Source organism: Eretmochelys imbricata, chromosome 6, assembly GCF_965152235.1.
Source record: "Eretmochelys imbricata isolate rEreImb1 chromosome 6, rEreImb1.hap1, whole genome shotgun sequence".
Taxonomy (NCBI): Eukaryota; Metazoa; Chordata; order Testudines; family Cheloniidae; genus Eretmochelys; species Eretmochelys imbricata.
Window position 1 is genome coordinate 99620649 of NC_135577.1, and position 17321 is coordinate 99637969.

Below are 17321 nucleotides of genomic sequence, written 5' to 3' on the forward strand. Positions count from 1 at the left end.
TTATAACATTCAAATGTGTTTAATTTTATAGCTTTTTGCATTGACTCCTCCCGGAGACTAAATAACCAGTACCTGATCAGGGATCACATGGCTGTTCATTATAACAAAATCCTTTCAGCCAAAGGTAAAAATGTCCAAACATGAAACTTCTACACCCAGTTTTAGCTCCTTCCTTCACTTTGCATTAGAATAGACCTGTAACAAGAATTGGGTTGTGGAAAGTTTTGTTTTTGCTGGTTCTGTTCCTTACTGATGTCAGTTGGTTGCTTCCGACTAATAATAAATATGAAAAGTCATCCAGTAACTTTGTGTGTGGTTGTTTTTCTCACATTAACATGTTGTTTTCTTATTCATTCGGATGATGATAGAAAGTTACTACTTTGATTTCTCTTCATTTCACTCTGTTTTGTCGCTGATGCTAAGTAATATGCTTAGACCAAAAAAAAGAAAATCTTAATTAGGATAGAGTTGTGGCAGTAAACATAGATTAGTTACATCAGCATAAATGTAGAGCATTTCATCTTTTAAAAACAAACAAAAGAAACCCCCCAAAAGGCCTGATTTTCAAAGGTGCTAAGCACTAAGGGTTCTCATTGCAGTCAGTGGAAGGGAGATGTGAGTGTTTTAGCACTTTGAAAATTTTCCCCAAATGTTGGTAAATTAATATAATCTATTATTAATCTTTGTTATTCATACAGCAATAATAATGTGCATTGTTCTTTACAGAGAAGTAAATTCAACCTTTAGAGTACTGTTTTCACAAAGCAAATGTTAGGAAGTCTGGAACTTCAGAGTAAAGGTTCCACTCACAGCTTAATTCTTCTCTGGCAGAGGAATGAGCACTCATGAGAAGAATCAGGGAGATTGTTTTAGTTTGGGTGAAGATAAGGTTGGGTGAGTAGCTGTGATAAAATTGAGCTTATAATGGAAAGCTAGTCAACCACTGCCTCTTCATAATAGTGCAGTTTTATATTGGCTCCTTATGAACTAAGAATCCAACACTTTATCCTCTTTCTTGCCTCATCCATTTTTGCTTGTTGTGGGATGATGATCAAAGGAAATCAGGCTAGTGATTCTGCTAATCTTCGGTTATTAATAATCACTAAAACTCAGACTCAGAATATGAAGAAGAAGATAATGCCAATAACTATCTTTATTAGGCACAGAGGAAGCACAGCAAGGTGAATCAGAGGCTCCAGTGCGTGCTTTATTTATAATTTTATTTTTCTAAAAATGTGGTGGGAGGAAGAGTACTGACTCTTTGGCTTGTCTGTGCCAATATATTGTCAGTTTACGAGTTGATGTTGTTTAGCTATAGCTTTTGCTTTTCTTTGGATCTCTGCCAAGGCATTCATTTTTGTAGCTGCAGCATGCTTCCGAATACACACTCCTCTCCTGATTCATATTTGACAGAAATATACTATCATCAGTCACATTGCTTTAATATGCACTCATTCTTACCATCCATATGATCACAGTATGTGATATTATGAAAAGTTTCTATCTGCTTCTCATCTGCTACTGTGAGTTCTGGCTCTCACAATAATATATGGCAATAGGATGAAACAGTAGTTGCACCATTCTAACTTCCGTATTAACTGAAATGCATATTTCTGACCAAATGGTTTTTAAGTTTGAATTTCACAAGCAACCTGCTCCAGTTATGATCTGAGGAGTTGCCGTTCTCAGACATTATGCAAGCTGTTCCACAGATTTCCTTAACTTGCACAACCTTTTCATTTTAATCTCTTATTCCAGTTTGGAGAGATTTACTCCGAAGTATCTCTGTCTTGTATTGTATTTGGAAATTTTTTGCACCAAACCTCAATTCAGATTTCGTATCAGCCACTACAACCTTCTGAAGCAATACCATTTCCATTTAAATTATATAGAACAGCTAATTCCCTTTTTTGTATAAATTTAGTGCAAAATGGAGTACATTTTGCTTAATTATGGCAAAACTGTGCCCAAAGATTGAATATTACTGAAGTTTAGAAACTTGTGATGCTGTCCTTATGCAGTGTTTACAGTCAACCTTTCATTAAAGAATCAAGTGAAAAAAATTAGGTTGCAAAGCTCTGCCTACCTTTTTAAAAAGTCACATAATAGAATATAATGTGCTGAATCTAGGGCAGTGACCCAAGGGTCATTGGGAATTTATTAAATATTTTGTGTGCATAGTACTAAAAAAAAAGTAGATTTTTGTGTGTGTTTGTTTTAAATTTCACAGCCTACTCCCATGCTTCATGGCATAAACTGGTCCCAATCCTGCAAATAGTAATGCAGCGTTGGTGCAGCTGACTACAGGGCCATCCCAATAGCTGAAGAAGCCCTGAGACCAGCCTCATTGGCTGCTGCTCTGGCAGCCCCGGGCACCTGGTGCCCGGTGCTGCCCTGGAGCAGCGGTCCGGGACCAGCAGCAGTGTCGGCAGGGCCCCAGGCTGGCCCCCCCCCAAGCAGCAGCAGGGCCTCGAGCTGGCCCCCCTCCAGCAGCAGGGGGCCCTGGGCCACGCCCCCCAGCAGCAGCAGTGGGGCCCCATGCTGCCCCACCCTGGGGGGGAACAGCAGTCCTCAGGAGTGCCCCCCTCCCTGCAGGTAAGATTTAGTCCCAGGTATTTTTAATAAAAGTAATGGACAGATCATGGGGTCATGCTTTTTTGTTTATTGCCCGTGACCTGTCCATGACTTTTACTAAAAATACCCATGACTAAATTGTAGCCTTACTCATACTTAACTTTAAGCACCTGAGTAGTTCTATTGAAATCAATGGGATTACTCACATGCTTAAAGTTAAACACACATATGGTTATAGGATCAGGACCTAGTTAAGCTCAGGAAGAAATTCCTCTCTCTCGGGATATATTATCACAACACTAGATGCATTATATTTTTCTACCTTCTTCCAGCCATTCTCAGAGACAGGGTACTGGATAAATAATTAGCATATTCCAATGTCATAATTCCTGTGTTGCTCCTCATCCATGCATCACTTAGGGTGACCAGATATCCCGATTTTATAGGGACACTCCCAATATTTGGGGCTTTGTCTTATATAGGTGCCTATTACCGCCCACCGCCGTCCCAATTTTTCACACTTGCTATCTGGTCACCCTAGCATCACTGCACATATTTTTAGGGCATGCTTTAAAGACAGGAATATTCAGGCTTTGTCATCCATTAAAACTCAAGGTCAGAATAAACATGTTTTTATTGAGTATATTACACTGGGGAGCAATATCTTTGGAGATGTAGTTACAGGAAGTAACATACTTTAATTACACTTCCTTTTCCATAGCTGCAAGTGAATAGTACAGTCTGTATTTATAGGGAATGTTCATTAAAATGCATATTTCCTGTAAAATTCAGCATCAAGAATTTTTCTTTGACATTTAATTGAATCCATAAAAACAAACCAGTGGTCTGAATACACCATAAGCGGATACCACAATGAAAAATAGAAACTGTTAGCCTTTAATTAAACAAGTCTTCCTTTAGTGATATTTTGGTAATATATTCTTCTAACCATAGCAAATATTAAGAATAGGATCTTGCATAACTCACTTTTATTTTTTTTTATTGTTTTCAGCAGCCGTAGACTGTTCAGTGCCAAAAAGCAGGTTAACCAGCATCAAATGTAAGTATTTGCTATGAGATGTTAATTCTTTAAAAAGTTTTATAAAGTTAGAGTGTTATTTGCTGTTAAGGGAACGATTTAATCATGGGTATTTTTAGTAAAAGTCATGGACAGGTCGTGGACAATAAACAAAAATTCATGTCCCATGACCTGTCCATGACTTATACTATAAATACCCCTGACTAAATCTTATGAGGGGGGCCACTGGTGGAGGGCGCAGGTTGGGGTGGCACATTGGGCCAGCAGCACCAGCTGCCAGGTGTTGCTGACCGCAGTTGCTCCAGCTGGCCACCCCAGGGTCCACCCGAGCAGCAGCTGCTCTGGTCATCCCAGGGATTCGTGACTTCTGCAACCTCCATGACGGACATGGGGCCCTAGCTATTAATGAGACAACATTCAAATTTGAAGTAGGGGCCTCACAAATACAAGAAAAGTCCCAGTCCCCACCCAGAAGGGCACACAATCTAAATTCCTCACAATATAAGTGAGGCTCATAAACAGAAAAGGGAGGGAATGAGAGAGGAAGCAGAAGGATAACAATAAAAGGTCTCAGTTACTCAATAAGGCATACATATCTTCATGACTCTATAACACGCCTCATTCCCCTTTTTGTGGCAGTCTGTAATGAATTTAGCCCTAGTGAAATGCATCTAGCAAGTTATTGCCAACCTTGAAGTTTAAAGTCATCTTCTTCCCCATGGTGGATGCAGCAGAAGCAGGAGCAGTGCAATATTCTCTCTCCCACCTCCCTTCCAATCTGTTACATCTCTGACCTTATGGCACCACATGTAGGGTGGGAGGGAAAATTTGTCTCCATATGCACTAAGACTCTCTATGAAGACTTTTAACAAGAGTGCCCATTAGTGCCAGTTCCAGAGGTGTTTTGGGGAAGTCAACACCCGCCAGGAACTGGACTGAGACCAATCAACTCGTTTCACAAAAACAATCATACAGCCATCAGGTGGTAACAACATAGGTCACTATCAACCCAGACTGAGCTGCAGTTATTACTATTGTCAGTTATATCTCTATATCAAATACTGTTTGTGATAAGAGAAAGGAGAAAGTTATTGTGACAACAATGAAAGCTGAAATTCAGTGACTTCCAAGACATCAGCTTACTGACTGCTCAGAGAAGTGTATCAGTCAAAGAGGCTAAAACCTCAGCTGCTTGTTAAATTAACAAACATATTTCTCCATTGTATTCTTGTCAAAATACATGCGAATAATTTGTGTAGCTGTTTCCATGCTTGTATTGTAATTAGTAACAAAAGATAAGATGATGATGATAAGTGACTTATTAAAGTAGTCATTTTGGATGGAAGGAGGCCATGGAATGTGTTTTCTACTCAGTACAGAATCTAGACCCTCCTTCTCTGTACTTAGTCCGAGACACAGCCAAATCAGTGTGTTGTGAGGAGACAAGATTCATGGTTCACACACCCTTTGGGCAGCAGTGCTCGGTTTCCCTGGGGGCTGTTACATGTCCCTGTGGAATGGGTTTTAGGGATGTTAGGCAAGGAGCAAATCAGGGCCAAAAGGTCCATGACAATCTGTGGATTCATCATCTGCTGTCTTCAGAGGGTGCAGCACAGGCTGGAACAGTATCACAAGGGATTATTACAGCCTCTAGACTGCAAGAGCAGCTTCATATCCGCTATCCTGCAGATCACAGCTTGGGATGTAGAATTGTTCCTGGTGCCCCAGCTGTATCAATAGCTTCTCTGTACCAAGCATGGCTACTTCGGCTTGGTGTAGGAGGGAGGATTAAAGGGCTTGGGTGGTTTTGTTTTGTTTTGTTTTTGAAAAAAAAAAAGTTCACTTCTGTGACTTCTCTTGCTGCCTCGGTTAGGCCTTTATTTGGATTCCCCCCTGGATAAAGATGATTCTCCAACACCTGCTCAGTGCTCAGGCCTTTCTGAACTTTCTGCCCATTTATTTCAGAGCCTTCTATTTTCACAAACAAAATACTCCTGAGCTTTGAACCTATATGACACGGTTCATGCCATAGTAAATGTTTCTGGTTTATATGAGTTCATGTTGAAAACAGGGACAGAGCCTTAATCTTAACAGATAATTGTAATGGCACTAGTAGGTGTATCCCATATTTCAAATGGAACTTGCCTAGGTACAGTATATTTCCATTTCTGTTCAGTTTACTCAGACCACTCTCAGACTGTGTAACTTTGTCATGGTTACAGAATTGGAATTAATCTCCTACCAGTGTGTGATGGAAACTTTACACCTTTGCTGCAGCTAGTGTATTTGCCCATCTGCTTGGTAAAAACAGTACACTAAATCCTCACTACATTGCTCTTTCACCTTATTTTCAAACTGGACTGGAACTTTTCTTCCCATCCCATATCAAATAGGTGGCTGTGTCATAGCAATCAACAGCACAAGCACTGAGATTGCTAGAAGGGTATTGAAAAAGAAAATATGAAAAAGATCATTTTAAAATAATCTCATATCAATTGTCCTTTCCATGTGAGCCATACGACATGGAATAGTTAGTTTTTTGTCATATGTTGGAACATATTAATTTACTATGTTTTCCTTTTATATTCCATATCTTACTACTTTTTACTTCTTAACTGTGAAAATATTTTACTTGTGGTGCCATAATCTGGGATTTACAGACACTTTATTGAGCTTTTGTAAAGTTTCTCAATTACTTTTTCAGATGCTGAATTTTCTCACCGTTCTGCTTTGAAGTCCTCTTCTCCCCTCATTGCTTCTCAATTGAGTGCAAATTTTCAGTACGAAGTGCTGAGATTTATCAGCATGGCTTCTATTAACATTAATGAGAGTTGCAAAGCGGAACACCTGCACGTCATGCTGAAAATTCCCCCCTCCCCCCCGCAAATTGTGCTTCTTGCTCTGCTAAAATAGCAGGTGAATAGTTCCCTTTGGGCTGTTGCCATGGCTCAGTCATTGGTTCTTAAGCACTAACATGGTAGTGGAGCTGGCACTTCCTCCAAACAAGTGCATATGTCTGCTCTTAAAGTGTATTTAGTTTCCATAGTTCTTTTCCCACTATCCTAGCTGGCAGCAAAGCAGGCAAGCTGCCATGCAACTGAGCCAGCAGCAAGCATGCACATGTGTATTAGATCAATTCTATTGGCTTAAAATAGTTGTTAAATGTGAAACTTCTTGAAATATGAGACTTCTGTGTGCAGAATTACCCTAAGCATGTCGATACCAGTGCCTATTAGAAATCTCATTATTGTAGCGTTTGTGCCAGAAAACTTGACAAAAACCCTGCCAAATAAGACAGGTGCTGCTACACATGCCTGGATTCCAATAACAACAACTTTTGCAACCCATATGTTTAGAGGTTTTTCCACAGAATACACTGATAGTGCAGCCTGAACCTAGTGATTGAGAGTGTAGATCTCCTGCTAGGAAAAATATGCGTTCTGAGAAATTGCCCACCAGAAATCCAGCACACATAGTGGATGAATATCAAGTATGAACCTGCAGTTACATTTTTTAGAAGTGATTAAACATACTCATTTTTAGGAGAAAAAAACCTAATAATGATGCAGTCTAACTGATACTTTTCCTTGCCTGGACCTAGGAACTTATCAGGATTTTTATATTTTTAGGCCTGATTTTTTTCCAGCATTACCTCCACATGTGAACACGTACATTTTGTGCATTATCACTGATGATCTTTGTGTTGTGAAAAACATAAAATCTCTGTGTAAACTAGGAAAATCAAACTTGTCTATGTTTTGCTGCTGTGCAGGAAGTTTGCACAATCTTCCCTGCACTGGCCCTTCCACCATCCCCATGAGTCCTGCCTCATTTTCATGCATACTTTCTAAGAATCTATGCAATAAGGGAGCCCTGCCTCATTCCAGACACACGTGCATTTTTTAATGACATGTGGTTTTCTTACATACACAGATAGTGCCAACAGAACAGTGAGAATGGGGGGAGGGGTTAACTTATTTACTACAACAGCCAAGTTTCCAAGTTCTGTCACTCCCTGAGGGCTCATTAGAGCCATTAAGAGCTGTGTATATTTTTTACTGTTATTGTACTCAAACATGGCAGAACCATTTTTCTCAAACTTTCCTAAAAAATAATCCTTCAACTGAGGTCAGACTCAGAAAATTTCAGACCGAAAGGTAAAGATTAAAAGTAACTGAAATACGGCCTTTAAACAGAAACACTCAGGCAATCTTAATTATCACTGGTGTTGTTTGCTCCAACTATAATATATGTATCTTTTCCTAAAAGATACACTTGAATTATGCATATAAACTGTGCATGTTTGCACACACATGATAATAGTGCACAGAAATCAGACATATCTTTTTGAAAATATAGTCCCGTGTATTTGTCATCTGAATTTCTTGCTTATAAATATGAAAACCAATTGTGTAAATATCTCTGTGTCCCTGCATTTTGAATTAGCAATTTGAAATGCTTCTGCAGTAGATACATATTTTTGTTCTCCATAAAAGGCAGTACCTCTGAGGAAGAAATTTATTTAAAGCAACATAATACATTTTTCATAGATTAAGGCTAGAAAGGACCATTAGAGCATCTAGTCTGACCTACATTACCATAGCCAAGAATTTCACCCAGTCATCCCTGTATTGAGCCCAATAACTTCTTTTTGACTAAGCACATCTTCTAGAAAAGCATCCAGTCTTGATTTGAAGACCTCAAGAGATGGGGACTCCACCTCATACCTTGATATTTTGGCCAAATGGTTAATCACCCTCACTTTTAAAACTGTATGCCTTATTTCTAGTTTGAATTTGACCGTCATTAACTTCTGGCCATTGGCTCCTGTTATGTCTTTCTCCAACTAGATTAAAATCATTTTAGCACCTATTATTTTCTCCTTGTGAGGGTACATATACACAAACAAGTCACTTCTCTGTCTTCTTTTTGACAAGGTAAACAGATCAAGCTCTTTAAGTCTCTCGCTGTAAGACACTTTTTCCAGTCCTTGAATAATTTTTGTGACTCTTCTCTTTTAAACTTTATACATAATGCCCAATAAAGATTGTCACAAACTACATTGAAGAAAACAACATTTTACATATAAAGGTCAGATTTTCAGCTGAGTCTTGGCCTCTTATTTTTTCTCCCACAATTTTGCAATTTCTTGTGGGTGCAGTGTATTGTGTGGATATTATACTGCTGGACACTCTGTGGGAGATTAAGATGGAAAGACATGGAAATGGAAATGGTTTTAAAGAGAAAACCTTATTTTAAAAGTGTGAATGAGTGTGTTATGTAGGCATAAATTCAGTCAACACCTCTTTGTTTTCTACCACGCTTTGCATGATCAATGCACTTTCTGTCATATGCAGCACCAAAAAGTCCAAAGCAAGTTTGTATTACTGACTCTGATCCATAAGAAACTGGATTGGTAAATGCAGAGGTGTAAAGTATACACAAGACTGTTACCAGTAAGTCTGTAGTTAACAAATGTCCACTCTGTAAGTCACAGGATGATTCAGGGCCTACATCTTCATTCTTACAAGAAAATCTAACGAATGCTCAAAAACAGCTGATATTAGCCTTTCATCTTAAGGGGTCAATTACTTTACTGGCAAACAGTATTTATAAAAAGATGGAAAGAAAACTGCGTCCTTTTTTTTCAAAACAGGATACAATGCTAAACTTATTTATTATTTTGTAAAACAGTTGCAAATCAGGAAACTTATAAGATGACCTGGTTATTTTGGGGTGGGTGTGGGAGGGATGCATTTTGCCCTTTGCAGGAGTGAAAAGCCAAATAACCAAGGGGAGATGTTGCAGTTATGCTTCCCATGTGGGTTGGTGGAGCCAGATGTGGAAAACATGCACGGAGGATCTGTGCCCTTACATTCCACAGAACTGTGCTTTGTGTGGACTCCTTCTGCCACAGAGAGGGTTTTTAAGAAGTGGTGGGGCTCTGGTCATTGGAGCTGTGTAGCCCATAGAGCATGTAGTGGGGTGCACAGCAACTATAAATATGACTATGCCTAGCAAAAAGACCTAGCAATAAACTAGTTCCAAGTAAGAGCTGAGTATGAACCCCAGGATTTGGTCACATAGAAATATATTGCTCTTACTGAGTGTACCTTTCCTTTTACATTTACTAAATCAGGTATTCATTTTCCTGATTGTATTTATTAAAGTGAAATTGATCACTGCATTATTGTATATGAAGTACTACAAAATGCTGATGATACACTGGCCAGGGAGCACTTACTGCAAATTTTGAGGTGAGAGTGCGAGTCCAGTCCCTCAGCATAAATTAGAGCAATTTGAAACTGTCCTAATCTATACCAGTAGCCAACAGCCCCGTGTGGACATTCCAGCAGCTGAGGATCTGGTGGACAAGGGGATGACACACCCTCTTTTCTCTGGGGATATTCCCTACATGAACATCTGGGAGAGTGAGTGGTGTTCGGAGTCAGTATGGCAATTCTGTTTAATTTTAGGATCCTTCAACGGCAAGTAAGGAAGTTAGTTTCAGGGCAGCACTGGGATTTCTGAGGAGCACAAAATAGCCACATTACACTGGATAATTGGGGCTAAATTTTGTGGGACTACACTAATACAACTAAAAGAAAAGGAGTACTTGTGGCACCTTAGAGACTAACAAATTTATTTGAGCATAAGCTTTCATGAGCTACAGCTCACTGTGGAAAATACAGTGGGGAGATTTATATACACAGAGAACATGAAACAATGGGTGTTCTCTAGGTATATAAATCCCCCCACTGAATTTTCCACTGAATGCATCCGATGAAGTGAGCTGTAGCTCACGAAAGCTTATGCTCAAATAAATTTGTTAGTCTCTAAGGGTGCCACAAGTCCTCCTTTTCTTTTTGCGGATACAGAGTAACAATGCTGGTACTCTGAAACTAATACAGCTGTGATTCTTAGTCTGTTTACCCTCAGTTGTGCAGGTGTTTAACTTCTAACTTTTACTTGTAGCCAGATTCTGCCATCTGCATTCATGCTAAGTAGTACCTTGCTTCTTGAGTAGTCCCTTTGATTTAAATGAGTCTACTCTGAGTAACGTTCAACTCAACATGAGTAAGGCTGGAAGAATCTGTTCCTAAACAAACATCATGTGTCACCTTTACTCTTGTTGAGTACTCTCTTATTCCGCAAGTAGTGCCATTGATTGAATGGGCTGTTCTCAGAGTAAGGTGCTACTTAACATTGAGGAAGGGTGGCAGAATCGTGTCCTAAAATTATGAAAACCATAACCTCATATTGTCTGTCCTTTTAATAAACAGTGAATGCTCCAAGTGTGAAATCATGGCTCATTTAAAATGATAGTGAGGCCAGGATTTCACCCTCGATGGCTAAGTTGTGGTGTGATTGGGACTTTCATTAACTAAGACTGAGCTATGCAAAGGAGAAGGGTGTTACGAAAGACAGCACTTGTTTACAGAACTAGCTTCACCCTATGATGTGCTGAATATTACAAATCATGGCCACTTCCAGCACATCCAAACTGAGGATGGCAGCTCCACTTTGAAAGATACATGATGTGACTTCTTTGCATGCTCTTGGTCTGGAGGAATTCATATGGGAAAATAATGCCCAGAATTGAGTTGGCAAATAAATAGTTGGTTCACATGGGGAAGTACAGCATTAGTCAGTGTTAAATTATGCTCTGGGACATGCACTACCCTTGGCTAAACTCAATAAGATAATTTTTTATTTGTTCAACTAATGTTTCAATGTCTAAAATAGTTTATTTACATTAAAAAACAAATCAATTCAGGAATTAATATTGCAAATTGTATCTAGTTGTGATATATGGTGACTGTAGAGATCTGAAATTCAGAGCGAAGGACAACCACTCATATTAAGCAAACTCGTACTGTGGTTATAAGCACTGGACTGCCAAACTCCTTAGAAGTGTGACATGTCTGATAGATTTTTGAATGACTTCAAAGTTTTATCATCTTCATTTCAGTCAGCCAAGCAATGTTTTGTAGCTCCAGGCAGGTTTCTAGAAATATTGCTGAAGTGCTGGGTTTATGGAAATAGAGTCAAGCCTGTAAAGGGAGCAACCACTGCAGAAAAATCAAATTATAATGAAGGGAAATTTGTTTGGTATCCTCTGAACTTTGTGTAATAGGCATTTGCCTAGTCAGTAGTGTAGTTTCTAAATTGGATTAGTAAGAATTTCATAGCTCAATATCCTTTTAAAAAGTTGTGTGTGTGTGTGGCGGGGCAGGAATAGTATACAATACAGCCTTTAAAAACGCTTGCAGCCATACATACACCACTTTTTATTGCCTGCAGAATTAACAGAACAGGCTCACGGACTGCGTAGAATATAATATAATATAATAATATGCTTATAATATAATGCATTATCTCATTACTAAGCCTGACAATGATTGTGAGCAGAGTCACTGATGAGACTCATTGATCTCTAGATTCCATTAAGCTTTGGAGATCTTGCAAATTAAAACTGCAGGATGCATTTTATACTCGGATATTACTCGCTGTTTTTTTAAAGAGTGGATGAAACGATTTTTTTTTTTTACTTGTAAACAAGCAGATTTAGACATTTGACATGTTGACATTTTGGATCAATTTTGATCTTTAGTTTGGGGATTCTCTGTACAGTTAAGGCTATTTATAGTTCATCTAACAGACATTCCTACTAAATCTGTTAAAAGATGCATCTCCTTTTGTTTGAATTATTCTGCTGGTAGTGATGGGCATTTAGTCCATGGCACAGCAACAAGGACACAGAGACAAATTCATCCCTGGTATAATCCCATTGAAATTAGTTGAGGTTACATCAGGGACTAATTTGGCCTGTACTATTTCTAGGGCAGAAGGAAGTGAGGAAGCTTATCTTAGTTTGTCCAATTAACTGATAAAGTTTCTCCCCCATAGTACTACGCTTCCTTCCAAATGCCTATCTGTCTCTTGCTGTAATTAACATAGTCATAGCTGCACCATCGGCTCATGTCTTGGGGTCTGATCCTGTGTGGTGGTGGTGAGCGTCTTCAGCTCCAGTTGGTTGCAATGGGAGTTATGAGTGCTCGGTGCCTTATGGGAGCAAGCCCCTTACACAGATTCGCTTGTTGTCTGAGTAAACCCATACTTCAAAGAATGGAGCTTCCAGACCTGATTCTCACTTTGCTTGGTGCAGGACCCAAGAGGTTGGGGGGAAGGTGGATCTATGTTACTTTTTGTCTCCCTTAGTCTGGGGCCATTGGGAGGTTGCCTCAGGGCTACCCCGACTTGCATTCAGCAGCCTACTGCCCTCTAGATTCCTTCTACACAGGGGGTATTCCTTGGTGGGTGGCTTTGCAGTCCCTTTGCACTGGCATTTTACAAGTACCTGTATCTTCTGTAGGGCCTCTTTATTGACATTTGGAAATGAGTGTGCTGGTGTTTTTGGTTCAGGCTGCCTCCACTGAGGCATGCAGCTTTGTAAATCACATTAACTTTCAGAGTTTATGACACCCCACTATGCAGCTAGAATACACATGAAAAGCTTTGTAACATTAAGAGCAAAGGGCCATATTGCAGCAGGCCATGGCTCCTTCCCTTTCTTCCCCCAAATCTTGATGGCATAGACGCTTTGCCAATCTTCTGCTCTCGAGAAGCATTTGGGCCAAGGTTCAGTAGCTTATCTGATTCTTCCCTCCTGATCCAGCAATGGCCCATCCACACAGACCCTACCTAGACTATTCATGCTCCTGACATGTAATTTGCTGCTCTTGCAGTATTATCTGTATGCCCATTTTGGGGACCTTTCTACTTTTTTCCAGAGTTTGACCCCAAATTTTTTGAGTCCCGCAATTCCCTTTGTACATATAAATCTAGCAAGATTTAACATTTACAAATGATGTTGTTTTTCACCAAAAATTTCAATATTGTTGAAATACTGTTGTTCAGCAGGATCAGAATTGGAAGGGTTCTTAGTGCTGTATGGATGGGAAAGGTGCTATGGATTTTTGAGTAGAATCTCATGTCGCTGAACTTGGTCTTCCAATTCCACTGTATTTTTTGTAGTTTTAGAACTCAAAATTTCTAACCCTAAAGAAAGCAACATAAGTTTTAATATTCTGTTTTGACAATAGGAGTTATTTTTCATGATTACGGTATGTTCAAACTGGAACACATGACAACATTTTACTTTTCTGACTGAATAAAAGCCCACACAAGGTAATGCATTTAGAGAGAAGGACTCAGTAACATTCCTTTAAAATCTCACTAATTTTATTTGGTTCTTTCTTTCCTAAGTTGCAGACCAGCAACGGAGAGAGAAACTCAAGAAGGAAATTGCCAGATGTGAGAAGGAGATGAGCGCAGCAAAAAATGCCTCACGGGCCAGCTCCAGAGGAAGCAGGAGGCTACTGTCATCCACTTTTGTAAAGGTAGATATTTTAACTTTGTTTCAAATTGTAGATATTTCCCTTTGTACATACAAATTACCAAGATTTAACAGTTAGATATTATGGGCCAAGACTTCAAGTCCTTATTCTGTTTTTATTCACGCCATGCTCATCCCTTGGTCAGGAGTCCAAAGAAGTTCAGACTGAATAAAAACTGAGTAAAGACCTCAGGATTTGACCCTTTATATTTAAACGTTAGTGTAAATAAGCAGAGTCCCCATGCTGCTCTCAACACACGTTCAACCCAAACCTCCCCTGTTATTACTACTTGGGTTTTTCCTCTGTTTCTAAGAAAATGAAGATAAGCCTTAGCCCCAAGCTTTCTCTTGAGCTATCATTTTCTTGCATTTTCCTAATAGGCCTTCTGCCTCACCCCAATGCCTTCTTTCTCAGGGTAAACCTTGAAGGCAGAGGTTGAAGAGTTGAAATTCACACACACGCCGAGGCCAGAAGGCTATTTACAGCACCCTCCCTAGCTGCCATTCCAGTCTGTGGGATGGAATAACAACCCTAGCCTCTCTTTGTCGGTTGTACAGAGCATAGAGTTGCCAATTTTCTGATTGCAGAAAACCAAACACCCTTGCCCCGCCCTTCTCAGAGGCCCCGCCCCTTCTCAGAGGCCCCGCCCCCACTCAATCCATCCCCCCTCCCTCAGTCACTCGCTTTCCCCCACCCTCACTCCCTTGCTCATTTTCACTGGGCTGGGGCAGGGCGTTGAGGTGTGTGGGGGGTTCAGGCTCTGGGCTGGGGTGCAGGCTCTGGGGTAGGGCCAGAATGAGGGGTTCAGGGTGCGGGAGGGGATGCCAGGTTGGGGCAGGAGGTTGAGGTTTGGGAGGCGGTACGGGCTCTGGGTTGGGGGTGCGGGCTCTGGGGTTAGGCCAAAAATGAGGGGTTCAGAGTGTGGGAGGGGGCTCCAGGCTGAGGCGGGGGGATGGGGGGGACTGAGGGCTCTGGCTGTGGGTATGGGCTCTGCAATGGGACCAGGTATGAGGGGTTTAGGGTGCAGGAAGGGGGTCTGGGCTGAAGCTAAGGGGTTCAAAGTGTGGGAGGGGGCTGAGGGCTGGGGAAGGGGGTTAGGGTGTGGAGGGAATGTAGGCTCCAGGAGGCAGTTTGGGTGCGGGAGGGGGCTCAGGGCTGGGGCAGGTGGATGGGGGGCGGGGCCGAGGGCTCCAGCGGGGGGTGTGGGCTCTGGGGTTGGGCCAGATATGAGGGGTTTGGGATGAAAGAGGGGGCTCTGGGCTGGGACCAAGGGGTTCAGAGTGTGGGAGGGAGGTTGAGGTGTGGGAGGGTGTGCAGGCTCCAGGAGGGAGTTTGAGCATGGGAGGGGGCTCAGGGCTGGGGCAGGGGATTCGGGCACGGGAGGGGGTTTGGGGTGCGGGCTCCAGGCGGCACTTACCTCAGGCTGCTTCTGTAAGTGGCCGCCATGTCCCTCTGCCTAGGCACAGGGGCAGCCAGGGGGCTCTATGCACTGCGCCCGTCTGCAGGCGCAACCCCTGCAGCTCCCATTAGCTGCGATTCCCATTGGCAGCGTATGGAGCGCCCCTGGCCACCCCTGCACCTAGAAGCTGGCGGGACATGGCAGCCACTTCTGGGAGTCATGCGGAGCCGGCCATTATGGCCAGCCGGAGTTCTAGTGGCCCCACCAGGCTCCCTTTTTGACCAGACGTTCTGGTTGAAAACCGGACGCCTGGCAACCCTAACAGAGCATTGGGGTCAATGGAGCAGCATAAATGCAGATCCATAGCCCCTCCCCTGGATCACCCTTGGGTCTCATCTCACCCCACCCCTGAATTGGCCTGCACCAGGCCTGCATAGACTGGAGCTGAGACCAGTTCTTCAGCACCCAGGAGTGGCACCCCTGCACAACCACTCAGACAGCTGAACACCATCCTCTGAGTGTCACCAGTTACTTGCACTGGTTGGCTCCTAGTTCCTAACTTCTTACAAGGGGCCCCTACTCCTTGTGGGTCTCCTTAAATCTCTCCCTGGGAGTTCACTGCACACCCCATAGGGTTGGGATAAAGATCTCCTGGATGGAAGTTCTCCCTGTGGCTCCTGGGATCATGCCAGCAGTCTCCTGCTTGGCAGTCCCGCTCCTTCCCACCCTTGCTGACTGCAGTTTTCTCCCTTTTAAAGGCCTCCTGCCTATCATATGTGATTGACAAGGCCAGAAGAGCGCGGCTAGCCCTGCCTCCCATGCCTCTCTGGCACCTTTGACATCTTTGTGTGGTCTATACACCCCATCAAATACAGGATCTGAGTTTATATATTTTTTAAAGTGTCTTAAGTGTGTGCTTTGACATAGCAATGTCAGAGCATTGTAATTCCTTGTCTCTCTCAAGTAGTAAGTGTCACTTAGTACTACTAATTTCTTGTAGGTACCTCTTCATCAATGTTCTTGTCAACAAGAACATCTCAGTCTTGCAAGCATTTGTGTGTGAGTCAACCAACTGCATGTTTGAGTGAAGATTTCCAGATATGAATAGGCAATCATAATATATTTTAGAAGCGGTCATGGCAGACTTGCCTGTTTAGGTAACATTGGATAATACTTAATGTCACCTATTTGGGGCCCTTTTCTATAGATCTTTTAATCTCCACATAGACAGGAAGCAGATGTCCCAAAAGATAAAACTTGGCACTAGGAGATTCCCATGAATTCCTTCTCTGCATGATTCAAAACAAAAAATACAGCTATTAACAGCTTTTCAGCTGAGCCGTGGACCTGATGATAGACATTAGATCATAATAGGGAAAATCTTGCTTAAAGATTTACAAATATTTTTCATCAGCATGTGAATCGAAGCACTAGTGCATTAGTAAGAAGTGAATATGTTTCTGCAGGAGGGGTTCCTGCTAGATAGCAAGCAGTGGTAGTAATTGGGCTTTCATATCTCTGTACTGTGGGGGAAGGTATTGTGGGCCTGATCCCATCCCACTCTGTGACAAGATCTATGCACTATATGCAGCATAGGCAAGAGCGGTAACGCAAAAAGCAAAATCCCCTAGGAAATACGCTGCCACAAGCAAACCGCAGATCTTGATAATAACGAAGTGCGTTAGCACAGTGCTAATTATGATACTGTTTACTTTGGCTCCTTATAAGGCTTTATTAACAATGCTTGAGTGATAAAAATTAAGGAAATGTATCGTTTGACTTGAATGATAAAAAACTATATAAGATTGGTATTATAGGGGCAGGGTAGAGAGAGACCAGGGGGGCACCTGCGTGTGACCATCTCTGTCTCCCTCTCCCTGCATGCTTGTATTCAAATAAAAAGGACCTC

The 17321-nt window shown here is 41.7% G+C and overlaps 1 protein-coding gene across 2 annotated transcripts in view; it reads left to right on the forward strand.

Moving 5' to 3' along the window:
* The window catches only part of SPATA7 (spermatogenesis associated 7), a 73125-nt gene that overhangs the window by 28399 nt on the left and 27405 nt on the right, over positions 1 to 17321 (forward strand). The window contains exons 3-5 of one of the 2 annotated variants that reach the window (XM_077820394.1): positions 32 to 124; positions 3587 to 3634; positions 13883 to 14016. In XM_077820394.1, the coding sequence (XP_077676520.1) occupies positions 32 to 124; positions 3587 to 3634; positions 13883 to 14016 (275 nt within the window). The remainder of the gene's footprint in view (positions 1 to 31; positions 125 to 3586; positions 3635 to 13882; positions 14017 to 17321) is intronic. The other variant, XM_077820395.1, reaches the window with a different exon arrangement.